This window comes from Cebus imitator, unplaced genomic scaffold, assembly GCF_001604975.1.
Source record: "Cebus imitator isolate Cc_AM_T3 unplaced genomic scaffold, Cebus_imitator-1.0 Scaffold114, whole genome shotgun sequence".
Taxonomy (NCBI): domain Eukaryota; kingdom Metazoa; phylum Chordata; class Mammalia; order Primates; family Cebidae; genus Cebus; species Cebus imitator.
Genome location: NW_016107429.1, coordinates 4,031,103 through 4,048,390, shown reverse-complemented (window position 1 = coordinate 4,048,390; position 17,288 = coordinate 4,031,103). Strand labels below are relative to the sequence as shown.

At 33.2% G+C, this 17,288-nt stretch overlaps 1 protein-coding gene across 2 annotated transcripts in view; it reads right to left on the bottom strand.

Annotated features, from left to right (window-relative positions):
- The window catches only part of DIAPH3 (diaphanous related formin 3), a 503,028-nt gene that overhangs the window by 303,872 nt on the left and 181,868 nt on the right, over nucleotides 1–17,288 (bottom strand). For both annotated transcript variants that reach the window (XM_017538779.2, XM_017538781.2), the window contains 5 exons: nucleotides 14,088–14,206; nucleotides 12,906–12,970; nucleotides 6,286–6,390; nucleotides 2,793–3,101; nucleotides 1,900–2,014 (listed from right to left, as the gene is read on the bottom strand). In XM_017538779.2, coding sequence (XP_017394268.1) covers nucleotides 1,900–2,014; nucleotides 2,793–3,101; nucleotides 6,286–6,390; nucleotides 12,906–12,970; nucleotides 14,088–14,206 — 713 coding nt within the window. The remainder of the gene's footprint in view (nucleotides 1–1,899; nucleotides 2,015–2,792; nucleotides 3,102–6,285; nucleotides 6,391–12,905; nucleotides 12,971–14,087; nucleotides 14,207–17,288) is intronic.

Genomic DNA, 17,288 nt, shown 5'->3' with positions numbered 1-17,288 from the left:
GAGCTGAGTTGAGACAGAAGATGTCATAGTCCTCTGCCAGCCTCTAAGACAAGTGAAAGAGATACCAGGCCAAAGGGCCAGTAGTACAAAGGTAGAGAGAGATGGAAATATGGAGTACGCAAAAAATGATCACCATTTCACCTTAATCTTTTCAACTAGTATTAGACTGAGCAAATATATCAGTTTTTTTTAACCTTGAATCTCAAGGCTAAAGTTAGACGACTTAAGAATTTTTTAAAGGTCCAATTATTTCATTTAGGGCTAACACTACAGCTAAATTAAAGACATGCTAACAAGTTTCCCTTTTGAGCCTCATTAATTAAGAAAGTAATCAGAGTACGGAGAAAAAAAAGAGAGTAGCTGTATGGCAGCATTACTTAAATAGTTTTTAGGTACCACCATTTGTGCCTACTAGGAAAGCAAAAGAAAACTAATCAATTTCAGATTATGAAATCTGAAATTCTGAAGTGTTTTACATGTAAATACAAATTTTAACTACCATATATTTTCTTTGATTGCCAGAAGCATACGCTAATCTTATTCAAAGAAAATTTCGATCCCCCATAATCAAAAGGTAAAATTAAAATCTTATTCACAAGTTTACTAGGGTGAGCTTGCTAAGAAAATTCTTCCTGTGTTCAAAGACCAAAAATATACCATTTTTAATATTTTAGTCAGGATAAATGGTACTCAAAAATATCTGTTAATGGTTTTTGATTTACCAAATTCTACAAAACTACCTTAATTTACAATTACCTTTTAACAAGAGTTTCTAATTTACATTAAGAATTTTTTAATTTTCAATTACCTTTTATAAAGAGTTTCTAATCTTTCAAAAAGTCATTCAAAGGAATACAGATAAATTTTTAAAATATCTGCCAACATTCTTTGGCTGCTGTGCTCCAAGTTAAATCAGATATATAAAGCATCTAGCATGGTGCCTAGCAAACAATAAACATTTAAGAAATCAACTCGACCCTCTAAACAAAGGTCTCTGACCTGTATCCATCCAGTACAATCTCTCCTTGCCAGCTCTTCCTTTGTTCTATGAGCTCAGGCATATAGGCGGCCTAATTCTATAGTGAAAAAGTTCTTTTTGAAAATTAAAAGGTAACGATTGATCTAAGTGTTTTGCACTACAGACCTAAAATGTAAGTTTTATATACTACTTAAAAACTCTGTGTGGATACCAGTCTTGAAATGTAAGTAGGAAGCCCACGAGATTAGATGAAATAAGTTCAATTTTCAGACATAAGTAATACCTTTTTTTAAAATCACTTTTTTTTAAAAATCACACTGCACAGGTAAAAATTATCACAAAACATTTTGGAAAATGAATACCATTGCTTTTAATGAAAAGATCATATAACCTACTCAAATACTTCTCTCTTTCAAGCTAACTTTTAAGACACTATAAATTTGATACTTCTATCCCATGTGACTCATAGCAATTAATTAGATTATATGATAGTCACTGTAATACTAAAGGCTAGTAAAACTCTAAGTAGAAGAAAGAACACATTTTGTTTTTCTATTTTTTAAACTAAAGGAAATTCTCATGCCAATACTGTATCTGAAAATATCCTCCTTTATAAAAGTCTAATTTACCCCAATGGAATATCTTCAAAAATAATACTATATGGAAAATTAAATAATTAAAATTGTATATGCACCATTTGCATTTTTAAAACAGAATTCACCTTTTAAGCACTTTATTTCATTATATTATTTATATATCCATTAGTGATATAAAAATACCATGTACAAGATTCATAAAATAATGTTTTCCAAAGGTTGGTATATAGTGTCAATATAAAAATTCTAAAGGTTGGTATATAAGAAGTGTCAATGTTAAAATTCTAAAATTAAATTAACAAATAAGCAATATGATAAACTTACCTTTGTGTTGGCAACAAAATGTATTCTCAAGTTTACAAAGCAAATCCACATTTTCATACTTATTTTCATTTACTTTTATCCAGAAACAGTTTTCAGTCATTTCATGAGGTCTGATCTATAATCAGAGAGAAGACTGATTCATAAATAAGTGAGCGTTTCACCTGTCCCAGACCAAGCACTATGCATAGACGCTGAGTACCATAGCTGCCAGCAGATATTTACAAAGTCATATCTGTAAGATTTTTCCCCAAAGTGCATTCAATGAGACACAAGTTCTGCAGGATGTTAAGGTCTTATTAGGAAGAAAACACTTCCATGATCCAATAGTTAAGGATTTGAAATATGATTTAATTAGCTTCTTCTCAATTACATTTCTCATACTCTCTTATAATGCTCATCTGCACTATACGTCTTGAAGGGCAGGATACAGCATTTTCCAAGTTTCTGTTACCATGAAATCATTTTTCTGCAGGATTCAAAATTCCTAAGATCTGACTAAATATTAGCTTCTGACAACTAGTTAACACTTTCCCAACATCGATCAATACAGAAGATTCCTAAGAACATTATCATTTTTGTTTTTGAAAAATACTTCATAGAGTTCACTGCAATGTTTAATTATCAATTTAAGTACAAATCACATTCCACTGAAACAATATCAACTCTCACCAAGCTTATAAACCAGAAAGTCTTGGTCAATATCAAAGAGCTTTGTCCTAATATTTAAAAAAAAAAAAAAAAAAGCTATTTTATTTATTGTCACTTTGATTAATGACATAAGAAATTATGCATACATTATGTATGTGTAAATTAAATCCCATTAAAAATTATGTATATATTTAAATTAGATTGAAATCTAGCTAAAAGTATTTTCCTCTATTAATTTGTTTTACCTTTAACCAATTCAATCTTCTCATACTGATTTCAGGTTTAAATTCTTTCTTTGGTTTCAACCCAAATGGCAGGGTTGGTAGAGGAGGAGAACTCTGTCCTCCAAGGAATCCCAGGGGAGGGGGTGGAGGCACAGGACCACCAAATGGCATTCGCATTCCTGGAAGTGGAGGTGGTGGGGGTGGAGGGGGTGGAGGCGGCACCCATCCACCAGAGGGCAGTGGAGGCGGAGGAGGAATTGCTGAGTGGCCAGTTCCACCTTCTTTTGAGGAAGGCAAAGGAATATTACAATCAGCTGGCAAGGCACCAAACTGGAGAAAAAAAAACGTAAGAGACATAACTAAGAACATATCTATAAAACATGTAAATAAAGACTTTACTCAAAAATAAGGTACTCATTTAAACCAAAAATAATTATTAGTAATTTCATATGGTTTAACCAAAAATCAAAATTCCAACAATTTTTATTCTAATTTAAGAATACAACTATAGATTTTTTTCCTCACAAAAACATAGTTGCTGGAAGTATAATTCCCTGGTTTGAGGCAGTTATGATCATCTAGGTAGAAATGTCCAGGAGGGAAATGGATATATGGATCTAGACTTGAAAATCCACAGCTGAAGCCAGGGAAGTAGGTAAGTTCACTCACAGTACAGAGAGAATATGTAGCACGACAAAGGGTCTATGGACAGAGTTCTTTGGAACTTAAGCATTTAAGTGGTAAGTAAAAAATAAGATCTCAAAAAAAGGACTTAAATGGTACTGCCACATCATGCCTTTGCTCAAATCTTCTCAATGGTGTCCCAATGCACTTCAGAAAATAATAACAACAAACTAAAAGTCTTCGTAGGGACTATATCAGTTTGTCACAATCTGGTTCCTGCCATCTGGTCTTGCAGGTAACTTTCTTCTAATTCCATGTAAGTGTGCCAACCTTATGCTAATTTCCGGGCCCTTGTACATGCTGCTCCTTCTGCCTAGAACATTCCCCTCCCTGACCATCTCCTACTAGCCTCTTCAGTCTGAGCTAACAGGTCCCTTCCTTGGGAAGGCATTATCTGCCCACTCATTTTACACTCATAGCATCTTATACTTTTCAACAGGTATAAGATGTCGCTATTAGCAAAAGTGTGAAATGTTTAAGGAAACATTAGCATTTATCTCTTTGACAGATTATAAGCTTGATGAGGTAAGTGACTATCTTGCATTATTTACTGCTCTTTCCCCAGCACCCAGAGGAATGACTGGTACATGATAACTACGGAAAAAATGGGTAGGATAAATGCATTGAAGAAAAGAAGAGAAAAAGATAAGCACAGGGTCAAAAACCACAAATGAAGAGAGCACCGCCCAAAAAAGACTGTTCTGCAGAATCAAATGCCACAGAAAAGCAATGTAAAATCAGGCATGAAAAAGAACCACCTGTGTCCACCATAAGGTCACTTTTGTCCTTATGTTTCCATGGCATAATAAGAACTTAATAGATGCCTTTCAATGGATACACAGAAGATATTCTGGGTTAATAAAAAACTTTTTGTAATATGATTAGCTTCTTGAAATTACAAACGTAAATTCTAGGTACCTTTCAGATGGTGGGCATTTCATAAATGTTAAGTAATTTCAAATTTTTATGGCACAATTATGAAAAATAGACCACGTATAAATGCTTGAAATCAATGACATCTGAAATCATCACAAGGAAAAAGAGAAAACAGTGTTATGAAAGAAGTTGAGACTACAAATAAAAAGCATGCCTTATCAAAACCATTAAGTGCAAGGAAGAACCAGTTCAGTGTTAATCTGGGTTGCTGTGATCAAAGGTGGTACTACCCTTTGAATGTATTTTATGGTTAACTATCAATGTCTTAAAGATATGGCTGAATTTCCGCTCCAGAGTAGCTCATTTAAATAAAGTGTGAAGACTGACTTGAAGATATGGTTTGGGAGGCCAGACATTGTGACTAACTTGTTCATCATTACATCCAGCACCTAAAGTACTTGGTTGTCAAGAGACTACAGGAGCAAAGGAATCAAATAACAGGTAGCAGAACATATTTTATTCATACTCTTCATAGTCAGCATAGCTTTGAACACAAAGAAGGGTCTTAAGATAAACGCCCACATTTTATAAGAATTAAAGTAGAATCCAAAAAAAGAATTTGCCAGTTGTTCTTCAAACATGAATATGGTGGCTAATATTAGGTATCTAATTCTAGCTTTTCTTCTCAGAGCCATAAACATGGGTCATCCACTATGTACAATTTAAAACAATTTAGGAGATCCCTTGATTTAATTTCACTTTCAAAACATACACTTATTCCCATTTTATATAAAAGCACTATGCAACAATAACGTATCCAAAAATGGTGGAGACATTTTTTTATAAACTGGAATTTTCTAGAGAAGATTTACAAATAAACCTTCAACTGGAAATAATTAAAAAGAGAGTTCTTAAATTTACATTAGCCCAGACCAAGAAAAACTTGTCATAAACATTTCAGCCATTGTCTATAACTCAATCTGAAGTACAGACACAATCAAATGTTTCTTTTAATATGAGAGACAAGGCGCCATATGGAAAAGACAAAAAAAGATACTTTCCTCTTGCAGCACTAGAGAAAGAAGATGAATGAGAATAATTTTCCTGTAAATGGGAGATTTTAATTTTTTTCTAAAATGGAATACTAACAGATAGCTATCTTTTAAGGTATCTCCAGACAGCCTCAGTAACAACACTATCAGTAAGCATTTAAAAGAAAACAAAATTGCCAATAAGACAGGATATCGTATACCTGAGACTACTTCAACATAACCATAAATTAAGATGAAAGGAAAATAGCAAAACTATACTTATTGCTCATCATCCTGTACGTAAATCTACATGAAGAAATTTAGCTATGAATATTCTACCTCCTTACTTACATCCACATAAAGCATGCAGATGACGTATTTCTTGCTATCTAAATGTGTTATGTGTAGAGAGTGCATGGGAGCTATCTGCTTCATAATCCAGATTTACTCTTTTTTGTCATGTTTTAAATCTGTGTACTTTGGAAATTGAAAAATTATCAGAAAATGTTCTCATTCAGCTAGAGGTTATCTTTCACTGCAAGGGACCCCTAGGCTGAAGGTTTTGAAAAATAAATAGGTTGAGCAATAATTTCCTGTAGTGGGATAAAGATCAGTGTTGAATAACAAATCTGAGAGTAGAAGATTTTCTTACTCTTTGTGCTTAATTACTTAGGAAACATGTGACATTAGGAACAAAACCCAAACAAAACATAAAAAAGCAGATTAATTTGTAAAAGCTTAAATATTCATACATATAGAAAAAAATGATTAAAAACTAGCAAAACACAAGTACCTATAAATAATGCTATAAAAACATGCAAGTGAAACTAAAGTTTAAACATTTTGATGCTATGAAGATAAAACATAACCTTTGCTCCCTCACTGTGTTTTCAATACCCAAATTTTTCAGGGTGGAATTTTACCTGAGATTTAAAAGTTTGTAACTCTGCTTGAAGCTCATTAATCATTGCCTCTTTCTTCTGCAATTCAGCCTGAGTTTCTTGGTGGTCGGTAAACTCTTTTTCAAACTGAAACAAATTAAAAATAATAAAAACAGAAAGATGAAAATGAAAAATTATTCTTCACCTAGAAATATGACTGGAATGATCTGCCAGTAGAACACAAGTTCCTGAATTGGTTTTATGAAAGGAGTGGTAGAGTTTTGAAAAGTCACTGACAGTCTTTCTCTAAGGCCCCTCCAGGTCCCACCAAAATCATTCATTCATAAGGTGGCAGAAAAAGCCAGAGACAAGTCTGTGACCTTCTCTCATCAGAGTAAACTGGCCAGTTATCCGCAACCTTGGCATTTTTCTTCAAAGTTTCTAAATATCATTGTGACTTTGTATAGAGAGCAAAGCATTGTATGAATTTCTTGCACCCTCCACCTGCAAAAGCTTATACTTGAAACTTATCTGACGTTAAACAACATGATTTAGAGGATTCCATTCTAATATTTTTTATTAATGACTCCATTCTCTTCAGTTTATAACATTTTTCTTATAATAACATAATATCTCCTAATATCTTTGGGAAAGTAATAATAAATTATTTTTTCAAAGTCCCTGGTGAAATATCTTCTGGGGAAAAAGGCAAACAATAAAGTTTGGTGAATCCAGTGAGTTTTCTATAATAATTTATATAGCTACTCATCACAATTTCTCATCTTGCATTCAAATAGGTTCAACTTTGCCATTATTATGACTAAAAACCTCCCAAAAGAAGTGAGTTTAAATAGTTTTGTCTCACAATCAAAAATAAGCATTTGACTTTCTTAAAAAAGAAAAATGAAAAATAAATCAATCAAAAAAATACAACTATCTCACAAATGTAGCCTCTTCATTTTAAATACACTCAAACCTCCATTAGGAAAATAACAACAATGTAGAATTCCACCGTTTACAAAGGGCTTTCATTTTTACTTAGTTTACCAAGGGAATCTTATTTTGTCCCTAACAACACAAAGAAGCAGTTGCTAGTCCCTCACAGCTAGTAAAAGATGTGAGATTAAAAAGATGCTAGATTTCCTGCCTTCGAAGTCTGAGTTCAAACGAAACTATACAACCTCTCTGCAATTAAAGTTTAGATAATGCTTTACAGTTTTACTTAATAGACTAATTTGGAACAGTTTTAGGTTCACAGCAAAACTGAGCAGAAAATGGAGATTTTCCACATACCCCCTGCCCCTATCCACACATTATCTCCCCCCATGCTTTATAGCTTTTAAAGCACAAAAGGAAGCATTCTTAAATTTCATTACAAAACCTCTGTGGAATAAGAAATATTGCTTTAATTCCTGCTTTACAGGGAAAGAAGGTAAATTTCAGACTACTGATCCTCTCAGTCTCGACCTTATGTTCCTTTATTAAGATAACAAAAACTAATTGGTAAAAACTGTCCAAATGTCCTTCAGCTGACCTAAGCCAGCAACATTACCATTCCCCACTACTACTACAGCTCCTACAAACCCCTCCTACTGTTACATAATTAAAAAGATCTTAGGCCTAAATCTAATCAAATTACTAATCTACAAAACAAGCCATGCATGAGGCTCAGAGGTCCACCCACCTTCCCCTGTCACCCAGTGCTTCCCCCTAAGGACTTGCTAAATCAATTGCTTTCACACCTCCCTTGCATAGTTAACCCCTCTGTACTTTCATCCCTCATTTTACTCCTTATAACCCTTCTCACCCTAATCTCTCCTTTGCCTAAAAGTCAACTTCTTCAAAGATTTGGATTCTGGTTCTCCTGCTACTCCTTGATTGCGCCTACCAATTCCTGCTATGAGTTTCTACAAAATCCAACCCACACTCATTTTTCTGACCTGTTAAACTCCATTCATGTCATTATCCATCACAAGTTAGCTATGATTCATTCTAAAAATGCTGACTTACCAAATTCCAACTCCTGAAGTCCAAATTCCCTGGACTTCTCTCAGCCTCATCTTAGGTGATCACTCTAGGGCCATCCTATTTCAATATCGTAGCCACTGGCCACAAATGAGTATTTAAATGTAAACTTAAATAACAAAAATAAAAAAATTCAGTTCCTGGATCACATCAGCCATTTAAAAGTATAAAGCCATTTACACTTTAAAAAGTATACAATAGGCACATATGGCTGATGCTACCATGTTGAACAATATAGATTATAAAACACTTCCATCATCCTATATTAGACAGGTCAGTTCCATAGAATAAATACCTATAAATAAGCCTCCAAATTCAACCTCTTTTCCTGTATGTTCCATTACAACACACACCTCTGGTTTTCCTGCTACTCCTTGATTGCTCCCACCAATTCCTGTTACGGGTTTCTACAAAATCCAACCCATTAATGTTGGCACTCTATAGGACTCTTTCCTCACTGTCCCCTCCTGCTTGTCTCATCTTCCACACCCATGTTTAAATCATCATGTATACACTGATGGCTTCCAAATCCCTATCAACAGCTCAGCTTCTTATCTGAATTCCAGGCTAAAATTTCACTTAATGAAATCTTTTCAAGACAGATGAAAAAAGCCGTATTTTCAAAACCAAACATGTTACCCACTACAAGAATTGTTTTTTGAATGTTGCTATTCTTTGCAAAGGACAGATCAAATTATATGACTCCTTTGTTTTTAAACTATCAGTGGTTTCATTATAATCATAATTATCTAAGAACCCTATAGGATCTGGCCCTAATCTACCTATTTCTCATTACACAATAAATATTTAACAACATACTGGAGATATGCCCCTCAGAGTGGTAGGTTCCAGAGACACAGTGAAACAGAACATGATCAGTTTACTTTCAGTAAGCACAGTGGCTGGTGGAGAAGTAAAAGCAAACTAACAACCCTAAATCCATTAAAAATACCAGCAACAAAGAAAGAGAAAGAGAAAGAGACAGAAAGAGAAAGAGAAAGAGAAAGAGAAAGAGAAAGAGAAAGAGAAAGAGAGAAAGAGACAGAGAGAAAGAGACAGAGAGAAAGAGAGAGAGAGAGAGAGAGAGAAAGCTGGGAAATGATTCCTGGAGGAATGATGCTTGACCTCAAAGTCTGAAAAACTTACTAGCACTTTAGCCGGTGGATGAATGACAAGCACTACTTTGTAAGGGGCACAAAAAGAGGTATGAGAATAAACTGAAGGGGATAAAGCCAGCCAGAGATGTGCACAGAAATAAAACCGTTGAAAGAAACTTTGCAGTAAGTCAACAAATTAATCCTTTTTTCCTAAAAACCATGGAGAGTTATTGGGGTATGTATAATAAATAAATAATATAATCAAATTTTTACTTTCAAAAACTCAACTGGCAGCAGTGTGAAAGTTGGGCTGAAAAAGACATACTAGGGGCATGGAAATTAGTTTGGAGGCTGTTTTAGTTATCCAAGCGAGAACCGAAGACCTGCCTGAATTGAGGTGGAGAAGAGGGTAATGACAAAGAAATGAAAAAAGATTACAGAACCCAAAAATGTTAGTATCTGACTGAATGAAGGAAGTGAGCAAGAGGAGTATATCTAAGATGACTATGGGGTTCTGTGGTTTTACAAGCTGGAAACAAAGTGTTGTTATTTGGGGAAAATAACTAAGGTTATAAAATGCAGGGGGGAGAGGTACTTTTAGGGAGAAGAAAGATAAATTTGGTTTTGGATATGCTAAGCTTGAGATACGTATAGGAAATTCAAAAGAAATTTAGATATCCCTCCTTTTGGCTATCTTGCGTTGTTCTTCATACTGATTCCTCAGGGCTCAGATTAGACGTCACTTCCTTGGAGAAGGCTTCTCTGGCCACCCACGACTAGGTGAGGGGCCTTTCCTCTAAGCTTATATACAACATAGGGTTTCTCTACCTACCAACCGCACATTGTAATATAAAATTATCAAAATATATAATACTATAATATACCTCAATAACACTCACTAACCTGAAAGCGCATAAATGTAAGAACCTTTCCAATTGTATTCATCATCTTTCCAGTGTCTTACATTTATAATTAAAGTCAAATAAATATTTGTTGAACAAAGTGAGGAACCAACCCCTGTCAAATCTTCCTTTATATGCTGAATGACTATGTCAAACATAGTCACTCTCCCAGCATCAGAAATCTTTAAGAGGTCATTTTCTTTTTGACAACTAAGACAAAGTTCACTGCTGCACAGCAACAAAAAATGTTACATCCTTCTTATAAGAGTAAGAATGAAAAAGTCTTTCTAGAATATCAGTATGTGTACTATCCTATTTCATAAACCCTAAAGTTCATAAGGCAAAAGAATTATTTTGGGATTTAATATAAAAATTACTAAAACAACCACAGTCATAATTAGTATATTCTAAGAACATTTATTAAATTAACTTGCTCATACTGAAAATAGCTATTACTTAAGAAAAAATAAATTTCCACATCCTCCCCTACAAAAAGATAGCTGAAATATACACTTTGCTTTAGCGTTTTTGTAACATCTACAGTCAAAACACTGTAGCCTTGGGGATAAAATGAATCTCCATTAAAAGCACACCTTATAAAAACTGATATGATAGCCTTCTTCTCCAAAAAGAGTTACTAGAGCAATATTACACTTACAAAATTACACACAAAAAATGTTGAAAACACACAGTTAAGGTTGAGGCTCTGCTTAATTTCATTCCTTAGGGTGAATGTATTAGTGCATCTGTACAAGAAGGTTGATAATTCAATATTCTCTATATACTTTCTGACATTTCTGGTCTTCATTTTTCAAATTTATGCACCAAAATAAAGAATGTGTCTAGCAACCATGATAGCTTCCTGCCTAAAGCAAAGTATTTACATGTGTCCTTATAAAGCTATCAGAACAAAGTTTTTGCTGATATATACAAAATGATGAGGCAATAGAAATATTTTATGGAGCAAATAGTATTTTCTGAATACACCTAAGACATATAATTTCTGACTAAAAGGGACAACTAACCTTGAACAAGGTCTTTCTTCTATTTACATTTAAAGCCTACAATTTTTTTTAGAAATCTGTTGAGAAACTTTAACTCCACTCATGTTTAACTCCATTCATATATACTATATATCTAAAAATGATAACAAAATCAAATTTATACCATCTGGGATGCATCCAAATCAAGTACTTCAAAGTCTACTACCACTTTCCTACAAAGAGTTAAAGCACTGACTGAGCTTAGAATACAATGTTGGCTGGGTGAAGAGTCACCCCAAAACATGAACATCTATCCACTGTAACACTATGACAACTAAACTTAAATGATCCATTAATTTGTTTCCCCCACTAAACTAAGTCACTTCAGAGCAATGACAATATTATATTCACAGTTGTAATCATAACCTGCAGCCAAAGGCCTGGGAAATAACAACCTCTCATTTAGCATTTGGTGAAGTCAGAACCTCAAGGCCCCTCAGGACATTGATAATGTTTTTCGTAAGTTACTCTTAACATATGAAAGAGTGCCTATAATTTGTAAGTTATGTTTCATCTTCAAAGTTTATGAAAATGTGCAACTGCCTCAAGATATTTAGTATCTGCTACCACAAAAACGTATACTCCTTGGCATGATGCCTACACACACAGTAAATATTCACTTAATAAATGTTCATTGTGGGTTCATCATGGTGGCAATAGTAATAATTATTATCACTCCTTCAATGTGAAAAGCCACCTGAATAATTCAAATCAGATTGACTATTTAAAATGCAAAGAACCAAAACAAAAAATTAAAAGTCTAATAGGTACTTGCTAAGCCAGAGATAAAAGGACAAAACACTACCTTAAATTTATGCCTAGTGTTCCATTATTGGAATGCTCAGCATGTGGGAGTTATTTATCTTCTACTGTTCAAGGTCATTGCCCACATCTGATTCTCAAAATTCCCAAAATTGCAATCTCAGGCATAAATGCGTTAAAGCAAAGTAGAGAATTGGTTGGATGGTTAGAAATACTATTGTGTTGAAACAAAATCAGTAATATCCAATAGCTATGACCTATGAACATGCCAATTTTATAAAGTTCAACTTAACATAATCAAGGAACTTTAATCAAAACTAAAAACTTAACTTTTTTTCTTAAAAGTTTTATGTATGATTTCATTCTTAAGGTTCTAAACAATATGATTTCTTGAGAATTACCACAATCTTAAAATTTTGATTATGTACATTTTGCTCAATCATCTACTCATTCAAAAAGTATCTTTTTAGTTCCTACAAAGGGCCAGGAATTGTTCTTGGTGTAGGGATAGTGAATAGGGCAAACAAAATGCCTCTAAGTTTACTCTTAGGGTAAAATAGACAATTCATTCATATATAAATACATATGTAGTATGTCAAACGATAAATATATTGGAAGAAAACAAAAAAGAATAGGGGGGGTCAAGTTTGGGGTGGGGAGTTAAAATTTTTTACACACAATGGTCTATGAGGTCCTCCTTGAAGGATAGCATCTGTGCACACACCCAAAGCATGTAAAGAAGAAAGAAGGAATAACAAGCAAATTCTCTGAAGCAAAAGCTTGTCTCCAGTGGTTCCCCACAGAGAACTATAAAGTTAGTCAAAACTACTTACTTTCTTGTAAAGTTCTGATGCTTTCTCTTCAATTTCTTCTAGTTTTGCTTGATCTACACAAACATCTAAAATTGCAATGACAGGAAATTTTTAATGCAATAGTTCTTAAACTCATCATGACTTCAAAAGTTTAGTTTCTTTAACGCATTTATGCCTGAGAGAAACAAGCATTTGCTTTATCAGTGTCATTAATATTATCTAGTTCTTCACTAATTCTTTATATTTCATTCTTCTTCCTTGACTCAGATAAATGTTCCAAATGTTAACATGTCTTTATACAGTATCATAATAAATAATCAGAGAGGTTAATATCACCACTGACATCAGAAAATAATTTTAGTACTGAGAACCTGTCAGCCTAAAAGCAGCAAATACAAGTTTTCCAATATTCAAATTTCCACTTAAAAACTAAAATTTTCTCATAGGCAGCATATTTGATCAGCCATTTTCTGCAAAGTTATAGACTCACTTTATCTCATTTTTAAGAAAGCAGATGCCTGACAAAAACTTAAATAAAAATACAAATCCTATAACACTAAATAATAATTAATGCTTTATCTAAAAAAAAAAACACCTCTCAAGTTACAGTAGCCGTCCTCTTTATGAGTCATTCCAAGTTAAAAAAAAAAAAAAGGCATGAAGAGGAGCAGGCAATTCTGCTTGCAACTCAATTACACAAATATTTTCTTACTAAACTCTTTTAATAGATCTTTTGCCTTTGGAGAATTTGTAACATGACACACTGGTCATGTGTAGCAGAAGTGCTGTATGTATAAATCCCATTTATTAACACAGAATATTAAAACAATGTGTATGCAAGGGTCAGTCTTTAACAAAGTTAATGTTTTTAGGATTTTATCAAAGGCATTAAGTTAAGAAAATGGCAGTGTTTGTTGTTTTATTGACAGTAAAGATGACAGTGACTACTCCCACAGTTTAGTGCCACTGGCTTGATTCATACAAAGTGCCAGGGGTTTTACTCACCATTGTTCTGCACCACCACTGCAAAATACCAACCAAATAAAAAAAGGAAATAATGTTTTTGTGCTATTATGAAAACAGTTGTGACAATTAGGGCCCTCAGGAGTCCAGAGACACTATATGAGAACCAATACCCTAGAGCTCATTCACAGAATAAGAGACAGTAAGATATTTCCATTTAAATAATAGAGAAATACTCACCTATGAACTGGGTTAAATCTAAATCTAGTCTTTTTCGATATGTGAAGTCTGGATCCATTCCATCTCTATGCAATACAATCTGGGATACACATTCATCAATTAGTTTGAAGTACTGTTGCCTAAAACCAAAGAAAAGAGTAAATGTATAATCAATCATTAGCATAACTTTACATCAAAATAAAACATTTTGCTAAGATTAATTTCAAGTTCAACAATTTATTAGAAATAGAGTTTCAACAGCTGACATAACAGATTTAACATGAGAATGAGAGTAAATACAATTGGCACCACTTTGCTTTTAATGAATTCAAAACTAAATTTCTTACAGTCTTTTAGGAAATATAGTGTCCCTTAATTTTCTCATAAAAGTCAAAACCTTGAATTCATTAGCTGAAAGTAAATTAGCTGAAAGAGAAGTGATATGTGCTTAAAAATAGTGCTCAGAGGTCATCAACTTTCCACTGTACCACACTGAAATAGCTACTATTAATTCACTTCATTCATACAAACCAAAATAAACAAAAATCTTTTCTAAAAAGTTTTATGGGAGTCTATGGTATACTGTTTTCCAAATGTTTCTGAAATCAAATTTAAATTTATACTGTAAATTATATACAATATCAAATTCGTATTTCTTACTCAAAAGGAAATGGAAAAATTCAGTATATTTGTCCGAAAATCAAAGTTTAACAAAAACCTCCAAGTAGATTTTATGTTGTCATTACAGTTACATCTAGTCTATCGACATTTGTAATAAGTGAAACATCCCTTAATATTTAATAACTGCAAAATAGACAAAATATTTTATAAGAAAAACCAAACTAAAGTGATAGGTTGGGCAGTATTCTAATGAAGAACAGTCCTCCTTCCCAAATCATCCCCTAGAACTTCCTTCCTTAATGACTTTTAGCATGCTTTTCCTCTCTAAATCCTCCTCATCACCTAAGAGTTGGTCCCTCAAGCCATTTAGGCTTTCCATTCCATAAACTATGACTCACTGCTCTTAACCTACTTAACTTACACCTAATAAACCATCCATTATGGTGAAGAAAATTTACTACAGCTTAATACTAGCAAAGATGACTTATGATCATTAATTGTTATAGAGTAAATATGTTCAAGAAATGGTTCCTGGGTACAAATCAAAAGTGTTATCTATGCTTGCCTCTATTTGTTCAAGTTCTTTCACGACATTATCTCCCATCCCCAAATATTTCTGCCATAATAACTACAATTACATGCAGTATACACGTTTTATACACATATCACATCAAAAAAATCTAGATGATTTTTTTTACTCAATGTCATTCTAATGTTTTAAAATAAAAATGTTTCCAATTAACAGCACAAGCTATTTCATATCATCTTTTTAAGAAACCATAATTTCAATAAGTTTTTCCTCAACTCCACAATGTTCAATTATGAGTTCATCTATAATGTAGCTTAAATTTCATGCAAAAACTCTTTGTGTAGGTGATACCAGCAAAGAATAAAATACAACATTTCAGGATTCCAAAAATGTAAACCTAGAAAATAATCTCCTTGAAGAATATTGGTGAGTTACTAAATGTGTCTGAAGAATATGTTAATAACTGAAGGGATGAACATAAATTGTCATTACTGATAAAATGCTATTTTCGTTGAAGGAGTTTTTGAAATCTTCATTTTCTCTGTAGTATTGTTAACAAGTATCAGAAATTATCGCCCATGCGCATTTAACTAGCATGGTATTTTACACATGGTAAGCCTTAATTATCTGGTGCGACACTGATCGTTTCCACCCAATTATCTTGCTGTATTTCAGACCCTTCCTATTTCCTGGGGAAAAGGGTTGCCTTTGACATACATTCTCCAATCAAATTCCATTTCTGCCAAATTTTCTTTTGTCCCAAAAGTGGAAATGAAACAAAGACTGTAATTTTTCCATCCACCAATTCTTTCAAATGAGAATATTTAGCATCCTGCAATGGAACAATCTACTGTTTGTAAAAAAAAAAAAAAAAAGAAAGAAAAAAAGAAAAATATGTATGTTCATATCAAAAGCAGTTTAAGGAGCTCATTAAACAAAAAAAAGTTCAGGTTATCTAAGATTGCTGAAGAGGTAAAACGCAGGTCCTTCTGAGGCAGATGAAACCAAAAAATGAAGGTAAAACCAAAAAAAAAAACAACAATCATAGATGTCTACACTGACAACAGTGAATTTTACTATATGCAAATAAAAGCTAATAAATAAAATTTTTAAAAGATAAATGCATGACAAAAATGTATGTAAATTATCACAATTCTGACACAATCCTGTAATAAAAGCATAATATATTTTTAAGAAATATTAACAACAATAACAATAAATAGGAGAGTTTGTAAATATGAGGAAAAAACTGAGTTGTCCTGAGCATAGTAGTCACAGGAAGAACACTGCCTTTGTGGCAACCATATCTGAAACCAAGATACCTGGGGTTTAAAGAGCCAAAGAAGGAATCAGCATAGACGAGTATCAAATGTAAAAGTTCATACTCAAACGATGACCAAAATATCTAAATTTCTATGCCTTAATGTCATTTTGGTAATGCCACAATTTAATCTTTCTCCAAGACTCTTGATTTAACTCAAATGATAGGATCACCTGAACATAACCCAAGACAGTTGTGTTTTTTAATCTGCTTTGAAGCTAGATACAACCACATACCCTCTTGGGGCACAAATGAATAAAAGTCATAAGTATGAGAAAACCCCTGGAGGACTACAGCTATGTTCAAACCATTGAAAACAAACAACAGTCTTAAATTCTTGGGTACTCAAACAGCACCAAACACCCAGAAGATGACAGGACTGACCATACACAGATCAAAAACTGTATGGAGTTTACCTAGAAGTAAGTAGAAGTTTTAATTTCATTTTTAAGTAAATCTGGAGTAGAAATAAAGTATCATAAACAGCATGGTACAAATGATTTTAAAATCTAAATTAGCATTTCTTAATCTAGCATTTATAAAGTATGTAAATATTTAAACTGGTTTATTTTTAATAAAATACCAGAAAGAAGCAAGTTAAACAAAATCAGTTACCAAACTCATATTTTAGAATATCAGTGGCACTTCTGGCTACAAAGAGAGTAATTTTGATGCATGTCCTATCCTCATGCTGAAAAACCTAAAGGTTTAACATTTTCGGTCTCCTCCTTTCTTGTTAGATATATCAAAA